This window comes from Poeciliopsis prolifica, unplaced genomic scaffold (genome assembly GCF_027474105.1).
Source record: "Poeciliopsis prolifica strain line A6 unplaced genomic scaffold, Auburn_PproV2 SCAFFOLD029, whole genome shotgun sequence".
NCBI lineage: Eukaryota > Metazoa > Chordata > Actinopteri > Cyprinodontiformes > Poeciliidae > Poeciliopsis > Poeciliopsis prolifica.
Window position 1 is genome coordinate 6,508,119 of NW_026562404.1, and position 23,925 is coordinate 6,532,043.

A 23,925-nucleotide genomic window follows, 5' to 3' on the forward strand; every position below is an offset into this window, starting at 1 on the left:
GTTCATTTTTCCGGTCGATTTTTTGTAGTTCCAAACATCTAATGAGAACTGCATTAGTCTCCATTCCCCACTCCTCCAGTTACTCCAGGTGAGTCTACATCTAATTTATTTTGGTACAATAATGTTGATGCTCTGCAAATAATTCCTTGAAGAGCTTCTATTTTTCAGTTGCTTCATTTCCTTGCTTATTGCATAATCCGGACTAGCTTTCATTGCCATCAGCTGAATGCAGTGGTTCTCGTGTTTCCTGTTTATGTCTTCTTCATCTTGCATCTCACTCTTAGAATTTCCACCTCCGCCACTTCTGCCCACATCGACTTTATGCCAGTTGTGAAAGTTCTCACACTCTTCTTGTTTGATCAGGGAAACTTACGGCGTATTATCAAGAGCTGAGAAGCTTGGCTGGCTTTCCATCCATGATATCATCGGAAGTCTCCTCAAAGACCTTTTTATGTCAGTCACAAGCGTGGAGCCAACAATGGTAATCCATTTCTCAGGTGGTACGTGCTGTAAAAGGTTTGAGAAGCTCTTTTGCTCCACCCTCTTGTCTTCAAACTCTTACCTCATCCCCCTTCCTCTCCTGTCCTTTCATTCATTCCTGTCTTTTGTGCTGTGAGATGCAGAAAGGAAGGGAGGAGCGGGGGGAAGGGGCAAAGGAGAGGGAGCTTTTGTTGGCTTTCAGGTGCTTTCACATGAAAAGACAGGGTACACACCTAGGTTGCCGCCACGACAACCCATGGCGTCTCACTTGCTTCCGCTGAGTATACCTGAGTTAGCCTTCAATTGCTTCTGCACCCCAGGTGTGCATAAACACATTGAGAGGCAGGCGCAGATACAGTGAACCTTAAATTGGCAGAAATACACATACCTGTGTCACAAGAATATATTCCCAGTTGAGACACAAGCGGATGATGCTTATCCGCAAACATGGTTGCAAAGGAACAAGGCGACACGGAGTGTGTGTGGTTTGAGTGGGGGTACTTGCTGATTGTGCGGCAACTTTCTTTGTTCTCCCCGTGAAAGGAGCTCAGGTAGCCCTCGGTAATTTTATTTTATTCCCAGGTAGACCACGCTGAGTGCTCTCAAGTTAGAGTCAGGTGTCGGGTAGCTGCTTGTCTTTGTGTCTTCAAGGCTGCTGTTGCTTGGATAGTGTTTACAGCCTGGGGAGCACAGTGCAAAGGGGGAGGACAGGGCACTAACTTTGATCTGATGCAGACTGTTTGATAGTTTGCGCAGGAAGGAGATAAAGTGTGAGAAAAAGAAACGGGGTAAGGTAGATCCACATTTAGGTCTTTGCTACAAAGGCTTGCAGCTCTGCTATGTGTGTGTGTGTGTACATTCATGTTCAAAAGCCTCAGCAGTGGTACAAATATCATGGTTTGATTTTTCGTTGTGACCGTTCACATTGCTTTTACATTTTTAAGCAGATTTGTTATTTTAAAGAATTGTATCTCAATAAGCTTAAAACCCAGCTCACTTGTGAAGCTTCCAACCAGCCCATCTCTATCAAGCTGACAACAGAGAAATCACTGCCTTCTTGTGACAGCTTCTGTCATGGAAAATGCCAAGGACAGATCTGACAGCAGCTTTAAACATCCTCATGGAGTAACTTATATCCACGATCCTGTCAAATTGTACAATCATAGTATATTTAAAACGTGCCAAGCGCAGGTTTAATAATGTCGGTAAAGAGAAGATGCTTTGCATGACTGGATTCTTACCACAAAATGGCACTACATCCTAAAAATCAACCTAACCAGAAGATAGTTGCTGTTTACACAAAAACAGCATCTATTCACCCAGACAAAGTACTTTGACCTTTGACAGCAACATCTAGAGAAGTCCTTTGGTCGAACTTCCTGACATGAAGATTTGAAGCAAGCATAAATTGCCTCGAGCCTCTACTTGATACGTATCATTCTCAAGTGAATATCTGGATTCAGCCTCATCACACACCAGCTGAAGGTATGAAGAAAGGTTTGGTATTACATCATTAAAACCCTGTCAAACTCCAGTAAATCACAGAAACATGCAAAAAAAAAAAAAAAACACAAAAAAAACTACTAAAATTCTCTAAGTCACCAAGCACATTTGTTATAGCGAAGACATTTGACCATGACTTCTTAAAGATGGAAACATGGATTTCACTTTCTTCAGTGTTTATCTGTCCTTCCACAGGATAAACCAAGACCAAATTACACTCTAATCGTTTGAGATGGGAAAAGAAAATAACTTCACAAATAGATACTAATACGCTTTTGTGTGTGGATTCTGCTTCATTGCTCTCTTCTAGTTTGTTGACCTAAATCATTCACAATTTGTCAATAACACAATAGGTTAGGTTTGTATCACAGTTTCTTAGGGGAATTAAAAAGCTCTATTGTTCCAGGAAAGAAATGGTCATGTTGTAATATAATCTACAACAATAACTTGTAAGAATGTGCACAGAAAATGTCCGTGCTCATCCATCAGTACTCCTTCGTGTCAAAATTATTATTAAATATTCGCAAATTCTGCTGCATGCTGATTTGTGCCGCTTCCCTTCTGAGCACACACTCATCCGTGAACTGCAAGATCACGTCCAGTCTGAGCAAATCCTGTTTGACACTCACAGCTGTATGAGGAGCCATGCGAACCGAGAAGACAGGATCAAAACAGGAAAACAAGAGAGGCCAGTAAAAAAAACAGAGAAACACAGTCAGGCAGGAGACCAAACATGCAGTTTTCTTTTACAGAGCACTCTGTGTGTTTTAGGGCCCCCCTGAGGCCAAACAATCAAAGAGCATTTAAAAAAGATGACAGAGTTTTAGTGCGCCAGAATGCTGGAGGTGCACAGCCAAAGGTGGGGGGGAGAAATATTTGCAGATGTATAAAGAACATGTGCATGTTTTTTTTTTTATGTTCGTACACACAGATTAATGCCAATGGGTAAAAGCGTGTGCTTGCTTGAGCATCGGCCAACTGCAAGATCCTGCTAGGCATGCCTTTGATCAGAGAAACCATAATGTGTTTTTGACGAGTAGGTAAAAGGAAAAAAAAACACAAAATTCAACTGACAATAGACAGATAGAGCACCAACTGAACTTCCACTATAGAGATGAAGAAGAGGGAGGAAGAAGAGAGAGCACGAGAGAGTGTGAGTAAGAGAGAGGGACATTGTGAAGAACGGCTCTGAAAGAGTTTTTGTGGGGCCATAACAAAGGCTCCTCAGAAAACACTGTGGCATAGGAATGTTAATTAATTAATGAGAAACTATTCAGGCTAAAGGATTGTGGGGAAGGAAGAAAAGTTAAGAGAAAGACAGACAGAGCAACAGGGAAGACAAACATTTATGAGTGCATACATTTTAGGCCGTGAGGCTCTATTTTTTCGATTAAGCCCGCATCCCACCGCCACAGTTTTGGTAGTCATGAACTTGCGAGTCGCATCCTTGTTTTTGGTTTTGCATCTATTCGCATCTGTGTTTGTGTTCCACCAACATACTGACGTTCCAACATGAAAGCGCCTGCCGCCTCTACACCTCAGGCCCAGGTTTCAGCTTTCTAAGAAATGCACCAGCTTTTATGAGGCCGACCGCTTGGTTCAGACGAAGCAATTCCTCATAAAACATCACCAGAACTGAAAACATGAGGAGGAATTCTGAGGTGTTTAACTTCCAGGAACCAGCTGTAGGATAATAGTACTGATAAATCAAATAGGAACAAATAAGGCAAGCTCTGCTTGATTGTCATAGCTGGTCATCTTTTCTAACTATACAATTATTATTTGGATGGTGTGCAAGCTAAATATGGCGCGATGCATCGTTTATTAATGCTTTTTGCACATTGTGATGCTTTAAATAAACTAATAACCTCTATATTTATTAAGTTATTGGTAAGAAACACATTAAAGTCCTTTCAGCAACCAATCATTTACAAACAGGTCAGCGGTCGTGGCCAGTGACTGCCTCTCGTCACTTCTTGTGAAGGGTGGCACAATATTGTGTCCAAGATTATAAACAAGCTTTCTTTTTGGATGACCTATCACTACATTCTGTCGTTACATTAGCATTACTTTCATCTTGGGAAACAGGTTGCAATTGTGGCCTACATACTTATATTCCATTAAATTTAGTTAATTAATATTGTTTTAGTTCACGTTAAGTTACAAAAAGTCGCTAAAGAATATCAATTCGTGTCCATTTAGCTTTTAAAAAGTTGTGAAAGTATTTGTCATGGTCTCAAAAACCCAGTATTTTATAGTTTGAAATTCAGCTGGATTTCTTCAGAAACTCATACTAGAGCATATGTGAAATGAATCTACCAGTTGTTTTGCGTAAGTCCGTCACAATCTGCTACTTATCTCTGGGCATTCATATGTGTGTGTGTGTGCGTGTGTGCGTGCGCGCGCGTGTTTGCATGCGTGTATGAATGTGACATTCCGACGTGGGGAACCTGAGAAGGTGCAACTTACGAGACACTAGATTCGGCTCCTTCTGGGAACTGAAGGGTGCTGTAGTGTCAGAATTTCAGTTTTCTCCACACGGTTGCCGCCAGTCACTCACTGAACTGCTCTTTCATAAGTTCATTCAGCTGTTTTAGTCCTTATCCTTAAAAAAAAACAAACCCTACTTTTATTCCTCTGTAGGTCAGGATCACTCTGTGCTCTATCATCTGCACTCTGTCGCTCCCATTTCCCCTTGGAAAATTAACTTTCTCACCCTCTGTGCTCAGACCAAGCTTCAAGGCAGAGCAAAATTAGAGGGGGGGGGAGGAAAGGGGGAAAAGAGAGGGAAGAGTTGGGAGTTTGAGAAGTGCGGGCCCCTCCCACTTTCCAGAGATGCTCCAGCCTATCCCTAAATTGTGGGCCAATGGGGCTGGCTCATTCACTCCATCGACAATAGGTAAAGAGAGAGAGGCACAGAGCAACAGATATATATTCAGACAGAGAAAGAGGGAGAGATACTGAATCTAGCAGGAGGAGAAAGAGTGCGGAGGGAAGATTTAGGACGGAAGACGGAAGGAGGAAGGGAAGTTAAGATTAAGTGAAACCCTAGGGGGAGTAAAGTAAAAGCTGGGAGACAAGCAGATTAATGGAGATGAAGAAGCAGATCTTCTGACAGGACAGATTTACAGTGTGGACAACCCGCTGGGAGGAAAAGCAGTAACAAAAAAAATAAATAAATAAGGAGGACAGGAACATCTGAGAGGAAACCATTTATCACAGCTGCCTCGTGAGACATTTCATAGGACAGAGGGGAAGCTCTTTGCAGGTGTAGATGCAGACAGGTGGACAGACAGACATGCTGCTTGGCGTACTGCTTCTCTGTGCTGCTGGAGGAAACTGGGGGTCCACTCCTGGAGCGTGGGGGCACGAACAGGTCCAAGACAGACAGGAGTCTGAGCCAGCTTGCCCGGCCCCTTGCCAGTGCGAGGAAGATGGCATTTTTATCATGGTGGACTGCTCGGAGATGGGTCTGTCATCTGTGCCGGCGGGCCTGAGCCCTTTCACCACATACCTGTAGGTAACATCTTGAAGTTAAAGAATGTTTTACTGCCTGATCAGACCTGCTTTTACTTAAATACCTTAAAAATTACGGATCTCTTGAAGTGTTTTAATGGCTCTTTAACTGCATGGTTGTGCTTATAGAGTTATCATCATCTAAACAGCTGGCTTGTTTATTTTTTATGATGGAAACTTATATTCAAAATATAGTTAGAAACTGTAATACTGCAATAATGATAGTATGTGTGAACACCAGTCACTGGCATGACACACATTATGTTAAAACTGCAACTCCAGCTCAACTTATCAGTGTAAGAACAAGTGACAGCGCGCGTGTGTGTGTTCGAGTGAGTGTGTCGCGCCGTCCACTACGGGTAAATAACCGAAGCACTTTCAGTGTCAGGTTTCTCAACACCAACTGGAGACCATGAATATTCTTCCATCTGTGTATGTGTGTGCTCACACACATTTGAGTTGAGCATGGCCTCTTCCAGGTTTGGCTTAATTTCTCTCCTTTGCCAATTAGTATCTCCATGTCATTCCTGCATGTTTTCCCTCCCCCCTGCCTATTTTCAATTCACATCTAAAGACATAAGCTAGTGGAAATGACTCTTTTTTTCCATAAAGTTGTTTTTCTACTAAATTACTGGGGTAAATTGTTATGAAAATGTTAAAATTTCATGTATGTAATTGTTTCTTTCATTTACATTCTATTTCCATATAGATGTTTTATTGGCAATTGAACCACATGAAAAAGTAATCCTGATTAAATCAAAATAACTAAGCATACTTTAGCTAGTAGATATCATTTAAAGGTGTAAATAACTTTGTTTCTTCACCGCAGATTATGTTCAGAGGGTAGGAAATGTTCTTCTGGTGGGTACAAAATGAGATGCACACAGCTCTGTTTTGTATCATTTCGTACATTTTGTTCGTACAAACCTCTCCGCAGACATTGGAGTCAATGGTCCACAAAAGGCCATTGTTGTTAGTTGTGCTCTCTTTTTATTCGTTTCCATTGTCTTGTTATGAGCTTGTCCAGATACTGTCAGCTTCCATTGCTGAATGACTTTAAAATCAATCCAGAGACGTCGACTCTTACGTCCACACTCAGTGTGCTGCTATGTGACATCAACGTTCTTCTTCTTGGCATGTGGAAGAAGTACACGCAGAAGTCTGTTTGCAGTTGCATCATTCGGTGGTACCACACACACAAGAGACAGGAGTTCAGTCACATATTGAAAGAGCGCATCATAGCCTGCTGTGTGAACCAAAGAGAAGGGTTAAAATGGGCTGTGTCTGTTCGTCTCCAAGCTTTTGTGGACTTTACTGACGCACACCAATGTATATTTGTTTAAAATGTACTTTTTCCACTCTCACATGTTGGTTTGTCATTGTTCAATCAGGTAAAAATAACACATCTACAATCATTTCTATTTGTAGCTTCACAAAGTGACTCGGTTGTATAACTGATTCATAAATGGCGAAATGCACAGTTTGTAGATGATTTGTGCGGTTATGTGTTTGAAAGGTTGTCATATCCTGCAGATGCATCCAAGAGCTACCAGCCACTTTAGAGGTAATAAGAGACACGTTAGACATTTTACAGAGCTCTTTCTTGCACCACCCTGCTGCTGCCTAAAAGCACATCTGTCACATGTATTCACGGTGCACGCCTTCAGATGAAAGATTAACAACACTCTGCGATACTGAAGTGATAAAAAGTGATAAAAGTGAAATCCTGATTTAAAGAGGTGCGCTTGAATGATGCCTCACTCTATGGACGTCTTGGGAGCCTGCAACAATCAAATTTCACTGTATAAATACATGTAGTGTTTAGGTTTTAACTCTTAATCCAAGAATCCCTGTATAGTGGAAGCCAGCAATTTACGTACACTATAAAAAGACAAATTGTCTGACATTAAATGAGGCAAATTGTTCCTGTCTTTAGTTCAGTTAGGAATCGAAAATGACTTTTATTTGCTAAATGCCTTAATAACAAGAGAAAATTTTGTTTTTGACAATTTTTTGAACTCCTTAACCCTCAACCCCGGAAAATACAATGGCAAAATGGCACACGGGCATTTTGTTTCAGGTTATTGAACCAACAACACAGTTATGCCTTTAAGTCATTTGGGAAATCCATGGTGGTAATGATGGGATGGCTTCGTAAGCTTTTAATTCACACACTTTTAGTTAAGTGAATGCTGATGTATTTTATGGCAACACATCAAATTTATTACTTCCTTGTTTGCCATTGTTGGAAAAAATAAATAAATAAAAAAGGCAAAATATCAGAAAGAGAATTGTGCCTCCCCCCCCATAATCGAGCAGCATAGCATAGAAACTTGTTACAGTTACACCAGTTCTATCAGGAGCAATGGGCAAAAAAAAAAAAAAGTACTATCAAGTGAACTACTAATTATATGTGTATGTGTGCATGTTGCATCTTGAACATGTTTTCTATTGCTTTTTTTAAATGTGTAGTGAATGAAAAGTTTGTGGCTCTTGCTGCTGCTGATAAAAGGGAGATTATTTTATTTACTTCCTGTGGGCAGGATTGCATTTTATTCTGCCTAAGGACATTCAGGATTTTCAGAATTTGTATTACTGGGTGATAGTAGCAGAAGCAAGGGCTTGCCCAGAGCTATATTAATAATACAGTGAAACTATGGCAGTTTCACTGTTGGGGACTTTCCAACAGTGAGGAAGAATGGCTTTGTGTGCAAATATCTAATTATAACTACATATCAGCATATAAATTATTGGTTTGGGGCAATTACAGCATAACTAAATCAGCACCCACTCAATGATGACTGGATCTGTTGGAAAGGTGGGTGTTGAGCCTCTAGAATTAAACAAAAATAAAAATAGAAAAAAAAAAAAACTATGGGGACCTGAAAGACTATTCATCTTTGGCAACAAATGCCTCTTAGCTGCTCCTTTGCAGCCACACACAAATACTCATCATTCCCTGCAAACACAGGCTTAATTGTTCATTTCCCTCCGTTACCTAACATTGGAACTGACCAATTAGTGAGTCTGAGGGCTGATTTAGAATGAGATAAATAAACTCAGAGGCCAACTACACACACACACACCCACACAGACTCGCTCACACACATGCAGTACTTTTGGAGAAGACAAGAAAGGAATGTGGGATGGCAGTGAAGATGCCACAACAAATGAAGTTCCTACAGGAAAAAAAAAAAAAAAGATTTCTCTTTTAAGTTGTTGATAAAAAATGATGAAAGAGAAACAACATGCACAAACACACTGGGTCCAGCCTCCACGGCGAGGATATACAGTTCAACATATTGCATAAAAGTTTATGACAGAAGTGAGCTGATCCGATCTCCACCAGCATCTGCTGAAGTGTCCAGAACACCCCGTTGTGGTGTGCAGGCAGGATTAGCCTCAGAGTGCACAGTGCAAAGAGATTTTCTTGAGGATTTACTCGGAAACTGTCCGCCTTAAAAACTGCATTAACACAAATCTCTGAAAGTGCATGACATCATTCGCCTGTGTCCCCAGAGAGCTCTTCAAAGCGAGCCAAAATGTTCACGCTACGACACTGGAGAGGGCGATTCGGGCAGCGCGGGGACTATTACATCTTCCAGAGTTTATTTGCAAACCTGGAAGGCCTTTCTGAATTCATGTATAAACATAATTAAATGTGAATCAGCAAAAACAATTGTATCCTAACACTGAGGGGGAGTGCAGCGTGGAACTCTGCAAAGGAATTTAACCACTGGGAGGCAAAAGGTGCTGCAAGAGGCTCAAAGCAAAGTTGCTGAAGATTTATAGCAATAATCATTTCTGTGGGCAACGCATAAAATGAGCTGTCATGTGTGACTCTTTGAAAATCCTTGATATCAGATTAGGAAGGAAAGACAGTGCACAAGGGTGAGAGACTTTGTGCACATATCCATGCGCATGAGTGTGCATGGATATGTGCAATGCTAGAGAACACTAAGTATACAGTGGAGTTGTTTGAGGATCTGAGGAGTTTGATGTTTAACTGAAGGCTTACAATGACTAAATAAGTAGCCTGTATGTAAGAAATGTTATGACTAAATGAATTAGTCAACTGTCATAATGACAGAACGGCTCATATTTAATGCGATTTTTGAAATAGCAACTAAATTGATTTTTCTTTCACGTTACTTTGCATGCGAAGACTGCTAGCATTTTTATATTTTGCCTTTTTACAAATCAAAAACGTTTCTTTTTTCCTGGGGTTTGATTTCAGCTCGCCCAGGTCAATGCTTTGTAGAGCAACTTTCATAACTGGGTCATTCTGACGTACGGTGGTGTTTTGATCCGAATCATTTCATCGGAGGCTTGTTGTACGAGGTTATAGTCCTGCTGGAAGGTGAATTTCTGCCCAGTCTTGAGTCTTCTGCAGTATGCAAAGATTGCCCGGTATTTAGCACCAGACGTCAATCTGTCCAATCTGTCAAATGTTTGAGCTCCTGTAAAAGTAAAGTGCTCCTGTGATATGATGCTGTCACCACCAGGTTTCATAATGTATTCAGCGTGATGTTGGTTTACCGCCAAATGCAAGGCTCTCACAAGAGCGCCGTCTGTCACGTGTTTGCTTGAATCCCACGTAAGATTTGTTCCTTGCCGCTATTCCATAAAGGCCAGATTTGTGGAACAGCAAGTTATACTGCGAAAACATCAGTGTTGTCTTATCCATTAACAAACATGAACTGGTACCTTTAACCCAAGTCTGAATAGAACAGGTTCATTGGACAGCATCCCTCATGAGCTGACCAAATACAGGATATGTAAAAGAGGTGCAAAAGAATTGTAACATATTTCTTAACACATGTCTGATGCTGCCTTAATAGTAACTCTTTTTACAGGGCTGTTGATTTCTTCTTGTCCTCCAAAATCATCTTGGATGTCTTAAGTGCTTCTACCATTAGTGTTCTCATTCATGGTTGGTCAGAATAGCCAGGATCTGGCAGGTTTGTGGTTCTGTCTTGGTGTTTGCATTTTGAACAATTGATTGAACAGTTCTCCCCCCTAATCTCAGAGGTGCAGCATATTGTTTTATAACCTACATCTGCTTTAACCTTCTCCATCATGTAATCCCTCTTCACAGTGTTTGTTCACTGATGTTTTCTAACAAACCTCTGACACTTTCACAAACCAACTGTATTGATACTGAGAATTCCCAAGGATTTAATTTAGGAGTATCAGAGTGTAGACAGCTCATTAAGGTGCCGGCCACATGTTAAAGGTTTTAATTTTTAACAAATTATTAAAAGCCATGCATCGATTTCATTTCATTTTACGATTATGTGCTCTTATGGTGGTCTATCGCATAGAATCAGAATAAAAATATGTAAGCTTGTGATTTTATAGAGAAAATATAGAGAAAGTGCAGAGGGTACGAACCCTTTTGCAAAGCACTGCAAAGTTCTAATTACTAAACTTTCCAGAAGTTCATCTTCAAGTGTTTTATGCCACTGTAATCAGTTTTTTGTATGTGTGCGTGTATGCGGGTGTGGGTGCGAACTAGGAAAAAAGAGCGGAGCATTTAGGTGAAACTTCGTGGTAAAGCGGTGGGTGCGGTGAACTTCTAACAGTGTTTTGGCCGAGGCCAGGAAACCACAGCTAGTGCATTACCAGACAGAGAAAAACCAAGGAGTGGGTGAGGATGTGTGGGTGTGCATGTGTGTGAAGACCACCCACACTGCAGTGGTGATTTCTGTTTTCTTTTTTTTCTCTCTCTCTTTTGTTTTTTCTATTCGGAAGAGGTGAAACAAGAAAGCAAGGATGATGACAATGCGGAATATGAAGAGAGTTGGAGAAATGCTCAAATCGGTGTTGAGGACGCAGGATTGCTTTTTGAATGACTTTGAAGATTTTATTGGGAGTGGCGGCATGCGCATGGCGGGGACAACATCCTGCCTCTGTGGTGGCCATGACAGTAACAGTCGTGTGCGTGTCATTTAGCCATTATGTTGATGGAATGATTCCTATCAGGAGTGACCGGGGGTCACACTGTAAACATCGCCTCTTAGAGACAGAAGTTAGAGGAATCGTATGTGATAAAGTCGAGGGGAGGAAGATTTGAGGGGAAAGCAAACTGAAGTCAGAGAAGTGAGGAAAGGAAATGACAAGGCTCTGTGAGTGTGTGTGTGTGTGTGTGTGTGTATGCGTGTGTGTGTGTGTGTGTGTGTGGGGGGGGGGGGGGGGTGTGTATGTGTGTGTGTGTGTGCGTGTGTGTGTGTGTGTGTGTGTGTGTGTGTGTGTGTGTGTGTGTTCACTGACAGTAGCAGGTTCTCTTTAGAGCAGTTATCAGCTCAAGCATCAGTGTCCTGGCTCCAGACGTCTCTGTTAGACCCACCCCCCCCTTAACGACCCGGCCCTCCCTTGGTCTCTCTGTTTGCCTCACCACACCCCCCACCCATACCTATTCTCCTTTCCTCACCTGCTTTCTCCAGCCTGTTCGAGATTGGAAGAACGTATATGCCCCAGCTTGTGTGCCTTAAGAGCAGGTGCTGAAGTTGCCCATGCTGCATTAAAGTGTAAATGTACCGTTTCTTAAAAAAAAACAAAAAACAAAAAAAACGCCCATCTAGTTCACTGCTTGGACCTCCAGTCTGAAGAGAAGAAATGAAGGGTGTGAACTGAAGTCAGATTTTATAAATGTCCATATGTCAGCAGTTGCTCTGGCTGTGAGCCAAACAACTGTCAGAGAGCTAAGAGGCCCATATCAGTGGCCTACACTATCACGGTTAATCTGCTCTGCTGAAAAGCGTGCAAAAAGAAGTTATTTCCCTTTGCTTTCCTTCATCCTTTATCATCCCTCATCCGCTCTTTTGTTCCTTCCTTCTTTGACAAAAACCTAAAGTGTTTACTTCCAAGGTGTCAATTCCTTAGCACCTTTCAAGGTTCCCCCGAGGCCCGGTGGCAAGCACTTGCAGAGAAAACCCTTTTCCGCTTGTTAGAAGACGTATATTCATACCAGAGGATTCTGAGAAAAAAAGAGATAGGCAGGGCATTGGATGGTCCTTTCCTGAAAGTAATCTGGAAGGCTTTTTAAACCCCGCTCAAGGACAGACGGCAGGCAGGTACAGGACAACAATGAGAACAATGACATTTCCCTTAGGAGCCACAGGCGGAGAAGACACTGTGGCCATGGTGTACTCTGCCGCTGCACATCCTGTCCTTTAGAAAAAAAGGCAGAAACCTATCACGACACAAGATCTTTAAGAGAATCAGGATGGCGGCAGGAGAGATCAATGAAGTATCTGTTTGGACAGCATATGCACAAATGTCGTCTCAGGCCAGACGCCGCTATCCTTGCCATTGTCTTCTTGTGCAATTCTGCTCGAATAAAGTCTTGTTTGGGAAGCACGATTTGGGGTTTCTCCCCTAATCGAACAGAAGGAGAAGTTGTGAACGATGACGTTGATATTCTGCACTGGTTTAAAAATATAATCTGCCTGTAGTATTAGCAATAGCAACAGAGGAAGTGAACAAAGCCATTTAGTTCACGTTGGTTACGCTTCCAAATATTGAATTACCATTAACAGCCGCCTCCTTCATTTCTATCTTTGCAATGGATGATGGTTGTTTATAGCAAAGGCAATTTCTGTTAAGCTACAGAGAGTCAAACTGGTCTATTACATAAGTCACAGGTAAACATTAACAATTGGGTAAAATTTAAAACCTCCAGGAAGCAATAATTTCTAGCTAGCCCAAACTTTCTGTACAAAGCAAATAGCAGTGGAGAAGGAACTGGTTCTTTCTAGGCTAAGTCACCACTGGCTGAATTTATGAATCTGTATGTTTCATGTAATGGCAGCGTGACGCAAGTGTATGACACACAGAGGCTAGGAATGCCCTTCTTTTAATGTGTGGTTGTGTGGTGAAGGGTTGCTTGTGTGCCGGCATGGCCCAGATTCCTATTCAGGCCCTTTCCGATCCTGGGAATCCATGGGAATGTTTATTTGTGTGTGTGCTCACGGGTATATGTGCATGAATTTGTGCGAAGGGACGAGTCCTTTCATTTTCACCACAGAGACGGCATTGTCCTGTCCCGGGACAAACTACAGTTTGGTGCAGATGCGTGTATGTTTCAATGACACACATATTCAGTCATTAGTAGCTGTGTTTTTTTTTTTGTGTTTTTTTTTTTGCTTTGGCATAATGAAGTCGTCTTTATGGAGAGCAATGCTTATGAGCAATAATAAAAACAGACATAGTTTTATTGTTTTGCAGAAGGCATTAACTACAGAAATGTTTTTATATGTATATATAAAAACACATTTATTTCTTTTATTTCAAGTATCCCCTGTTATCTAACAGGAGACAAAATATTGTCTACTTCCTGTGGTCTTGCTCAAAATAGATTATCACAAGTAAAAAAAAAAACCTGATATTTGCTGATTAATTAGTCAAACTAAGTGCCAGACTAAAGCCTGCAGTCAGATGCTAAACACATATGCCACTTGTGGCTTGCGGTGGTTTCCCGAAACCAGTTACTTCTTATACCATGAATGGCAGAGTTTTGTGTGACTAGACATATTTCTCCTCCTGTAAGCAAGGGAAGCATGTAGTGACCTTTTTTAAGGGAACTCCCTGTCAGTGTGCAGAAACGTGAGGATGTGAGTGCTGGCTTGCTTTTGAAATCTCGTCACATTGGCACTTTCTCTGGTTTATAATCAAAAGGACTTCAAAACATAGAAACAATAGGCAAGAAAATTTGTTAAAAGATTGATGACATCATCAATTTTGGGCCTTTGTAAACAATAAGAGAGAACAATGGTCCCGAGATCAGGAATCGAACCTCACACAGCTGCACTGAGGACTAATAACCTTTATATACAAAGAGAAGTACTGCACTGGCCCTGGATGATGCAAAGTTGTATCTTTTTAAACCGCTGTTATACTTTGATACTTGAAGATAACAAATACTTATTTAGTACAGTTATTTTTCAAGATTCAAAAATAATCACCCCACAATTATCGGACATAAAGGAGAATGCGAGCGGCAGTGTTGACAGCAGGGTGTGTAAGACACAGACTTCTAAGTTCCTTCCCTACATCTCAACATAGGTCTGTCTGTCTCCATCTACCGATCTGTAAGATTGCTGGCCAGGTCTGCTGAGCAGAGTGGTTCATGTCCGACTGGCAGACTGCAGGTGATGACTAGCAAGCGCTAATGATACTTAATGCTTCTTACAACAATGGTCTCACACACACACTCACAGACGCACACGCATTCACACACTTTCAAGCTCTTACGGGGCACATTGCATGTGAACATGTTGCACAAGCCTGAGAGCGTGTATTAACATAAATACATCCTTCTTCCGCACACAGAAGAGCTGCTAGTGGGTAATGGTGGACAATGCATCTGTGTTTCCCACAGAGAAGTAATTATTGTTATTGTTATTAACCTTTATTTCACCAGGAAAATCCCGTTGAGATTAAAAATCTCTTTTGAAGGAGAATCCTGGCCAAGACTGGTAGCAGTAAACAGTTTACTGAACGTTCACACCAAAAAGGGAAGTTGAAATGAGCATCAGATCAGATCAGATCAGATCAGATAAATAAAAAGGTCTGATTGATGCAAGTGTACTATAATTATGAAACAGTTGCAAATGTGGATAAATATCGAACAAAGAGTCAGCCGATTAAATTGACAAAAAAATAAATGGAAATATGATATTCATATCTTTCTGTAAGACCTTAAGACCTTTTAATATAAGCTGGCTTTAAATGGAGGAAAACCCAGCAGTTGGGTCATTAATAACTGGCACCTCAACATATTTGTACAGCAAAATTATGATTGTTGAGAATGTTAGAGAGCAGATCTTTTTATAAACAACTCTCATATTAAAACATGAATGTATGGACTCCTAGTATGAGCATCTTAATTATTTTTTATATCTATTTTGGAAGACATTCCCCGCTGCTAGGCCGCTGCAACTGCCGCCAGACTTGTTCATGTCTCTATTACATGTCTGAGAAGGAATAAAAGGGGAAATCTGGATTTTTATACGTGTGGCAAGAGGCCAAGCTAAATCTCTTTAAACCAACAGCAGCCACATGCCTTCATTGGAAGGAGGTAAGATTTCATCAAGTGCTGATCAACATTCTGTTCTAGATATTATCCATGGGTGCCCATAAAATAGACGGCACAACTGCGATGATCACAGCTCTGTAAATGCATGAGCAGAGGTGGACAGATGCCAGCAATGGAGTTGAGTGGTTTTCAAAAAAAAAATAAATGAAAATGCATTGTCCTCCTGTTTCTGCCATTCAACCAAATGAAGTCATAACAGAGGATGACATTAATACTCATGAGGTTTTCTTTTACTGTTGGACTTTCTGCAAAGAACTGAATCAGCATGAAAGATCAAAAATAAATAAATAAAGCTGGTTAGCTTCATTAGCCAAGACTGTGCACAAATAATATGTCTCAGGATTTATGTTTTTAATGTGAAAAGACATTAAGAATTGATACATAAATAAGTATTTAAACTGAAAACACCTGTGCAAGAAGTTATTCTGCAGTTAAGTTTGTAATCTTTTCCAGGCATTTGTAGCATCAGCAAGTGTTTTTATTCTTAACCTCATAGTTTTCATGTTTAGAAAGCTACTAAAACCAGAAAAAAAAATTTAAAAATGCTCTACTTGCTACCTCGACTGATTAGTGGGCAGGGCAATGCATGCCTCTCTGCCTCCTAAAGTCATGGCCTCCTCACAACAGCTGCCTGTCAGTCCTGTCTACATATTGGAGACAGTTGTACGTTGTGTAGCACCGACTGTTCCAATGCTTCCTGTTCCATTACTGAAGTGCTTGACCTTTCACCCCTCCCTCCGCTCTATCTCATGACAGGGTGCGTGTGTGTGCGTGTGAGTGGGAGGACAGGGAGCGGATGTAGAGTGTGTGCGTGCACGTGGTTATGTGCATGTGCTGTATACCAGGGTATGAATAAGTCCCAAAGGGCACGAGTACGTTTCCCATGACATGGCCTTAGACTAAACAGCCGTTCTCTCCACCCCAGACATCCGCCTGCCATTCTCCCCGAAACCGCAGCAAGGCGAGAAGAGCACAAAACATGGAGCCATCTCTCGTTTTTTTTTTCTCTGTTTTTTTCCGCCGTGTTTCCTGGCACTTTTGTAGGCAGGTCCTCACCGTATCGCTCCTTGTCCAGGTGAAAGACTTCTCCCTCGCCCTGTCCCTTTAGCCTTTGTGCCCCGTGAATGAGAGACAGAAAGAATAAGAGCGGGAAAGATAAAGAGAGAGTGCATTTGGACACAAAGGCTGGTGTACCCCTCCCAGGAAGTCTGGGAGAGAGGGAGAATGAAAAAAAAACATCTTCAGAGGAAGGAGGAGGGAGAAAGGCATTGTGCCCTCCTTCCTGACTCTTTGTAAGTGTGTATACGTGTGTGCAAGCTCGTGTGTGACCAACAAGAGAAACTGAATGCCAGCGCAGTCAGTCTATTCAGATTGGGGGGGGGGGGGAAGAAAGAGCAAACACACTTAAACCTCACCCTTGCATACAATACACACATACACAAACATGCTGTTATGCACACAACCATTTAGAGCCTCTTAAAGGCAGCACCCAAGCGCTGACTACCAGTGGCATTGTGAGGAATAAAAGATCCTCTTTCATCGTGCCTTTACTGTTTCAAAGCACTAAGTGGAGAGGATCAGACTGAATCCAACTGAAGACATCGCTATCATAATTACTGTAAAAGACAGTCAAGGTGCGGCTCAAGCAGCCCTGCTGCAGAAGTCATGCCCTCTGGCTGCTGGTTTTCGCTGAAGATCTATTACTCTAATGTTTCTCACATCTAAGCTGCCTTCAAAGGGAGTGAGCTTACTGCCATTATTGGCTGTTTGTCGGCTAAATATCTCCACCTGAGGAATGGGGTAAGGGATTGACAGAGAAGCGTGAATAAAGATGAAGAAGACGAGGAAGTCAAAATAACGGCCTTAGGTTACGGTGCTTTTGATTTTGGGTGTAAGTGTTTTAGATGTTGTACCTACATGTAGTGTTATGATTTTCTCTCAAAACTTGTCACATGTTGACAGCTCTAGTATTTCTAGATATACTATCTCGGTATAGAAGCATTATGTGGAAGGAAAGGTCTTGACTGTGGCCCAATTGATGCAAAACAATTTTAATAAGATACAGCATCTATATTGGGGATGCCAAATCTGACGTTTTCATTTTCACTAACTCGACTGTCTAGAATATTGAATGATTTGAAATATTTTGCAACAGACCCCATTTCAGTTGAGGTTCATTTATCAGAGTTCACTATTGTTAGATATTAAGTAATGTCCCCTGATTAATCGAAACAACTCAGTGATTGGTATGAAACATCCCAAAGCAAGTATTTTTTTTTTCTTTCACATTTAAAAAGTTGGGCACAAAGTGGTTGGTTGGCCATACACATAAAGTGTTTGGTTAGGCTGCGGTTGCACTGAGATTATACTTTTGTATGATCATGTGAAAGGAACTTTGCAACATTCAGTGTCTTCTGCTCACTCTCGAGATCACGGCAACTCTGTGGACTCGATGTCCTTGTTTGTAGATCTCTCACGCTGAGAATTTGATTTGTTGATTATTTATTAAAATCATTGTTCAGGTTGGTGTTGTGACAGAGACTATCATTGGTCATCAATATACTGTTTCACAAAAGACTTCAAGTCTAGGCTACAGAGATCCAAGCCTGCTAAGCCTCCTATAAGTTAGTTCAAAAACTATTATTTTTATGTTATTGACAAGAGAAACTGTTCTCTCTTTGTGCAAAGCTTTTCAATTAGTAATGCCTGACATAATATATATATATATATATATATATATATATATATATATATATATATATATATATATATATTGGTCAAAACATTTGGCTTTGTTCCTATACCTCATTCAGAATTTCTTTTAGGGATCATTGAACTTCCATGCAGGCTGAAAAATGATGCTTGAGTGGTAGAGGGAGATGTTACAGTGAGTGGTCTTGCCAAATGATTATGACCGATAAGCTGGAACTCAAACAAGCTGCAAAGCTTTTCATAAAAACATTTTCTCTGCTCAGCTTTGTCTAACCGATGCATGTCACTAAACACTAACACTAAAATCCAAAAACAAACACCTGGTGGTATCTGGCCTGATCTGTGGGCGTATTCACTCACCAGGGTGGTCTGTCAAATACACCCAGAGTCTGGAGTACACTTCTCATATGATGTGGCCAGTTGCTGTGCTGTGCTAAGCACCAGCTCTTGTCAGCGAGGCTTCAAGTTTTAAAACTGGCAACAATGGAGCTAGGGGCACATTCACACCCACACACACACACACAGCCTTTGATCATGGTGGTGATAACATACTTCAGTAGTTCTGTTGATGCCAAAGTGGAAATTTGATAAATCACATTATTGTAACTACACAACTGTGTAACTCCATGCTCCAATTGAAATTTAAAACACAGATGCACAGAGGAAGGAGTGTTAGAGATAAAGAGTTATAAAGAGCAACTGAAAGGGCCAAGGCTTATGAATGGAAATGTGCTTCTAGTTCTTCCTACTTTTGTTCCTCCCTTAACACAAGCTCTGTGCCATGGATACACTATCAATCACAACATAAAGCAGTGAAATACCCGGTGTTTTATGTTTGTTCCAATGCCAAACTTTTTTTTTTTCTTACATTCTCGTGTGCAAAAAGTGTACCCACTCAGTGGAAGAAAGACTACACTATCAATCAAAGTAGATCTTGAAAAAAAGACAGAGTAGAAATGGGAAAATGTTCAAGTCTGTAATTTCTCGATAACTAGCTCACCGTTCCTCACACGCTACTGGGTTTAACTCATTGTGTAATACAAGCACAATGAAATAGAATTCCTTTCACATGAAGGTGAAAATCATCATTTGGTTCTTTACTCAGCTGACAGTCTCGGTGAACCCTTTCAGACATCAAAGCAAATAACCTTATCTCAAGGCTAAAGAAAACAAAGTCTGAACAAACTAACCGTCAGAGAAACCAAAGGCCTCGGAGAAAGTGTCGCCACCCTCAGGGCTTAACAGGTAACACGTGAAATTCAGCAGTTGTGTAACACCAGAGGGCACTGTTTTTTTCTATGAGCACACCTCAACATCTGAGGTCATGTGATTTGTCTGATGTGACGAAGGCATGCTTTCTCGTTGGGGTTTTTTCACCATCGTGGTTTCAGTGTTAAACTAGATTAAAGCCAACAGCAACTTCCTAGGTAGCTCTAAAATAGCGATTTCTTGAGCTACAATATCACATAATTCACTTTTGTGTTTTTTCAAGGCCAGAAGTTGGCTGCAGACTTGTCACCAGTAGTTAGATAGTTCTGTTTGAGTTTATTAGATCTTAGAGTATTTAGTCTCAAGACATTTGTACAAAGGCTGATTTGCCATAAACTGATTGATGTGTGGCTGTTGAGTAAAATGGAATTAGGTGCAAGTTGGTTTGGTTTGAGGCCTTTTGGTCTTAGTCCATGTTGTTTGAGGCCATTTGGCTGGTGGGATTTGGTCAGAGGATGTTTTGCCTGGAATCGTTTTGCCTGTAGTCACTCGGTTTCACACCATTTTGTCTGAGACAGTGTAGGTTGAGACCGTTTCGCCTAATGCTGGGATGATGCTGTTTGGTCTGAGGCTGATTGCCTTCAAGCCATTTGTGCTCACGGCATTTGGTCAGAGCAAATCCTGTCTGAAATTGTTTAGTCGTTTCAGTCTGGTGGGATTTTTTTCCACATTTTGTATGAGACCGTTTTTGCTCTGACAGCGTGCGCATCGGGGTCTTTGTTCTGAGTGCTTTTGGGCTGATCTAGTTTCCCAAGATCATATTATTTTTTTTGTCTATGCTCTTTTGTTTGATGTCGTTTACTCTACTGTCTGAAAAAAAAAATGTTCTGAGACTGAAGGACTGTATTGCAAATCCTTGGGTAGAATCAACAAAAGGAGAATAAGAGGACCTGTTAAGAGTTGCTTCTCAGAGAGTGTAGTGATGAGCAGTTGTCTGGTTTCTGTGATGCAAACTCTACTGAGGAGTCTTTAGTTTGTCCTTCAACAGTCGAGGGAAATCTAAGCAGCGGTGCTGCTTTGTGAGAGCCTTCTTGTTGAGAGATGGGTTCTTCTACAGGCAACATCAGTCTGCTGAGTGTGACGACTAAGATAGGGCAAAAACAATTCCCTGCTGAATTCTCTCATAAAAAATTAAGGGTGCAAACCACATGTGCTTCCATTCTGTCTCCCCCCCACACACACACAGCAGTCTATTTCTACGGCCCAGCAGCGTCGCTTGTCTGTGATGTGGTGAAAGGGTGACCAAGAACTGTAGCCACCACATCTGCAGACCCACTGGGAAACAATGGGGGTGTGAAAATGAGCGACAGACATCTTACCACACGCACCACAGCCACCTATAAATGGAAGTAATATCATAAGGCACAAGCAGACACAAATACTGACACTCTGTGTTTCTCTCTCGCACACAAAAGTCACACAGTGGAGATGTGCATAAAATGAGGGACAGAGAAAACCAAAATTCTAACTGTGAAACTCCAATACGCCACACAGCCTGAGAAACCCTTTCTCTCAATCCTTTTTGCGGCCGTTTGTTTGCGCTGAAAATATCTGCACGTCACAGCGCCAGCCGACACAATGCACATGTGGTAGTCATCAATCATAATTATCATGGTTTAAAAAAGCCACAGCTGTTATTTGATTTTAAAAACAAGCCATAACACAGTGCCTTCCAACGATACGTCAAGTTGTCAGCGGAGGCCTTGGCCTGCGCAGCAGAAACGTCTCTCTCGAGCTTCCCAGTGAGCTTGCTGGAGCGCACAGCCGAGCTGAGCTGCATTCAACCTTTTCCCCATGACTCACCAGCTTTGTGTCTTTATTTTTAAACCTTTCCTTTCTGACACTCTCTTTCACTTCATTACGGCGTGCTTATTCTGTCTGAGAGCGCCGGCAGTTACGGACTTCACACAACGCTTGTTTATGGCTTCTTTAATCAGGCCCAGATAATGTGGAGTTGTCTCCATCTGTGAGCACATCCCCAGAAACAGGCTGGATATGCCTGAATGGGAGGCGTGTGCGCGTGTGTGTGCGTGTGCATGTGCAGCGGTGCTTTGATGATTCTTCTAGAATGCTCTAATAAATAGTTTGCGAAGTAGATTATTTGCACACATGCGATAAGCAGCATTGAGGTGTGTGTGTATTGTTTCCTGAGGCCAGGCACATTTTTGGTGTTGTACATGATGTCACACATTTTTTTTAATATGAAAGCAGTGGCATACACCAACATTTTGGGGGGACACACCTTGTGTGGCATATGGAAATGGCGGATGACTTGGGAATGTGATATTTTTTTTACATTAACAGCTTGAATGCCACACGTACATATACCTTTTTCAAATCTATAGTCACATGCTGTTCGATACATGTTAATCTTGTTTGACACACTTTTGTTTGTTTTTTCTGACAATCATTTTGACAACAAAACAAAAAAAAAATAGTATCAAACAAAGGATGCTTGAGAATTTAATGTGATTGGGTTTTCAGTTTCAGACAGGAGATATCAAAGAGCAACTCCTTTCTGAGTAAAGTCATCCCTAAGTTAAATATGAAGGCTTCATCCTATTGATGATGCCCTCATCAATGGCGACAAGAGAACAGAAGAAGGCTGAAAGTGCACACTAATGGAAATAGACATTTTAATGACGACACAGGAGAATATCAAAACATTTTTAACAAAAAAAAAAAAAAAAAAACAATACTGTTGCTGCTGCAGAATTGAGAGTTAGGAAGACAGAGCCTCCGGGAATGACAAACCACAGAAATCTTCAGACTGAGATTTCTGCAGAATTTTTACTCTTCAACATCTACAGACTCCCCCAGAAAAGGACATGTCATGTTGAGACCTGTGCCAGGTCTCAGCTAAAAAGTAGGACAAACTCGAGGTTTGCTCAAACAATCCTGCTACCGAGAAAGTTTGGTTCACGAAGTAGCAAGTTGACTTGGGATAACAACAGCTATCTGGCTTCCCGAAACCAAAAACCCAGGATATGAACATAGTTATCCCGGAATTAACTGAGGATTTTTACACTTATTCCACTTTTGAAACGGGACACCGGTGCTCGGGTGCGGCACGCAGCACGCTTCTGTGTCCACCTATCTGCTTTGAGCGCTGTGGTTCACGTTGAGAGAGGCGTGGCTTGTTATTGTGTGTTTGTAAGGGAGTGTTGTAATGTAAGCTTTTAAGTCCAGAACTGCTACTTGGGCCACACAGTACACACTGCAAAAACAATAATAAAAAAAAAAAACTACAACTATTTTGATAGGACACTTTTTCGTCCAGTAGAAAACGGACTGGTTCTCTAGCACCACCTAGTGTCAATGTGTGCATGCTCCTGCTTGGAAACTATTTTAGAACTTAAGACTTAACACTTGTTACACTTGTTGCACCGTTCAAGTGAAATGAGAGCAGGAACAACATTTAACAGAAATGCAGCAATGGGACCCACAGTTACTCTTATTATGTTCCAGAAATCCTAAATTAGGTAATCTTTTGACTTTTGGCAGGACAAACAGTAATGTGCTTCAAAAATTAGACATCGATCTGTGGAAAAAGGTGACGTGACTAGACGAGAGCCATATACAAACGATATAAAATATGTCACAATAAAAGTCACATATTTTCATGTTTCTTAGTTTAAAGTGAATTATTAATAATGTCATATTATTGCACCTTCATATTTGGAGATCATCTGGAGATCCTGTAAAAATAGCTTGACCTGCTTCTTATTCCGCAATGTATGCCTAGCCGACAAGGGGCAATGCATCTGGTTTTATGAAAATTTGGGGGGTGAGGGTGGGGGGTAATTTGATACAGGAACATTCACAGGAAGGCCAATAAGTATTCAGAAACTTTAGAGTTTCAGAGAGCTCTTTAGCTCTTGAACTAATGACAGTGCACACTGCAAAATCCAATAGCTCACCAGAACCTTAGAGTCAGAGATTTAAATAGGACACTACATTTTGAGTTTCTAATCTTTGGCATTTATCTGGTGCCTTTGATTCTAATTTCAAGGATTTATGAGTTCGATACAAAGACATTTTCCATGCACTTCAAAGGGGATTAAGAGCTTCTTTGTTTTTAAAAAGTCAATCCATTCCTAGGGATTTGCTTATTTTCCTAAGAATTATTTAAAATTATAGCATCATGAAAGAATATTTTCACGAAGTACATTGCATACTTTGTTTATGCTTCATCTCAAATTTCGATCCTGCAAGGTTTGGCTTTCAGGTGCTAAACTTAATCAGTCAACTCATTTCTCAGCTCAAGAGAAAGACCGATAGAGAATGTTGCTGATATCCGATGAGGCAACATTTCAAGGTGCCTGGGGTCATTGGAAGTATACAGA

General features: G+C 41.2%; 1 protein-coding gene across 1 annotated transcript in view; it reads left to right on the plus strand.

Annotated features, from left to right (window-relative positions):
• Positions 1 to 4,899: 4,899 nt before the first annotated feature.
• The window catches only part of LOC129372331 (leucine-rich repeat-containing G-protein coupled receptor 6), a 46,948-nt gene continuing 27,922 nt past the window's right edge, over positions 4,900 to 23,925 (plus strand). Inside the window, exon 1 of the mRNA XM_055049562.1 lies at positions 4,900 to 5,499. Within this exon, the coding sequence (XP_054905537.1) occupies positions 5,258 to 5,499 (242 nt within the window). The 5' untranslated portion in view covers positions 4,900 to 5,257. The remainder of the gene's footprint in view (positions 5,500 to 23,925) is intronic.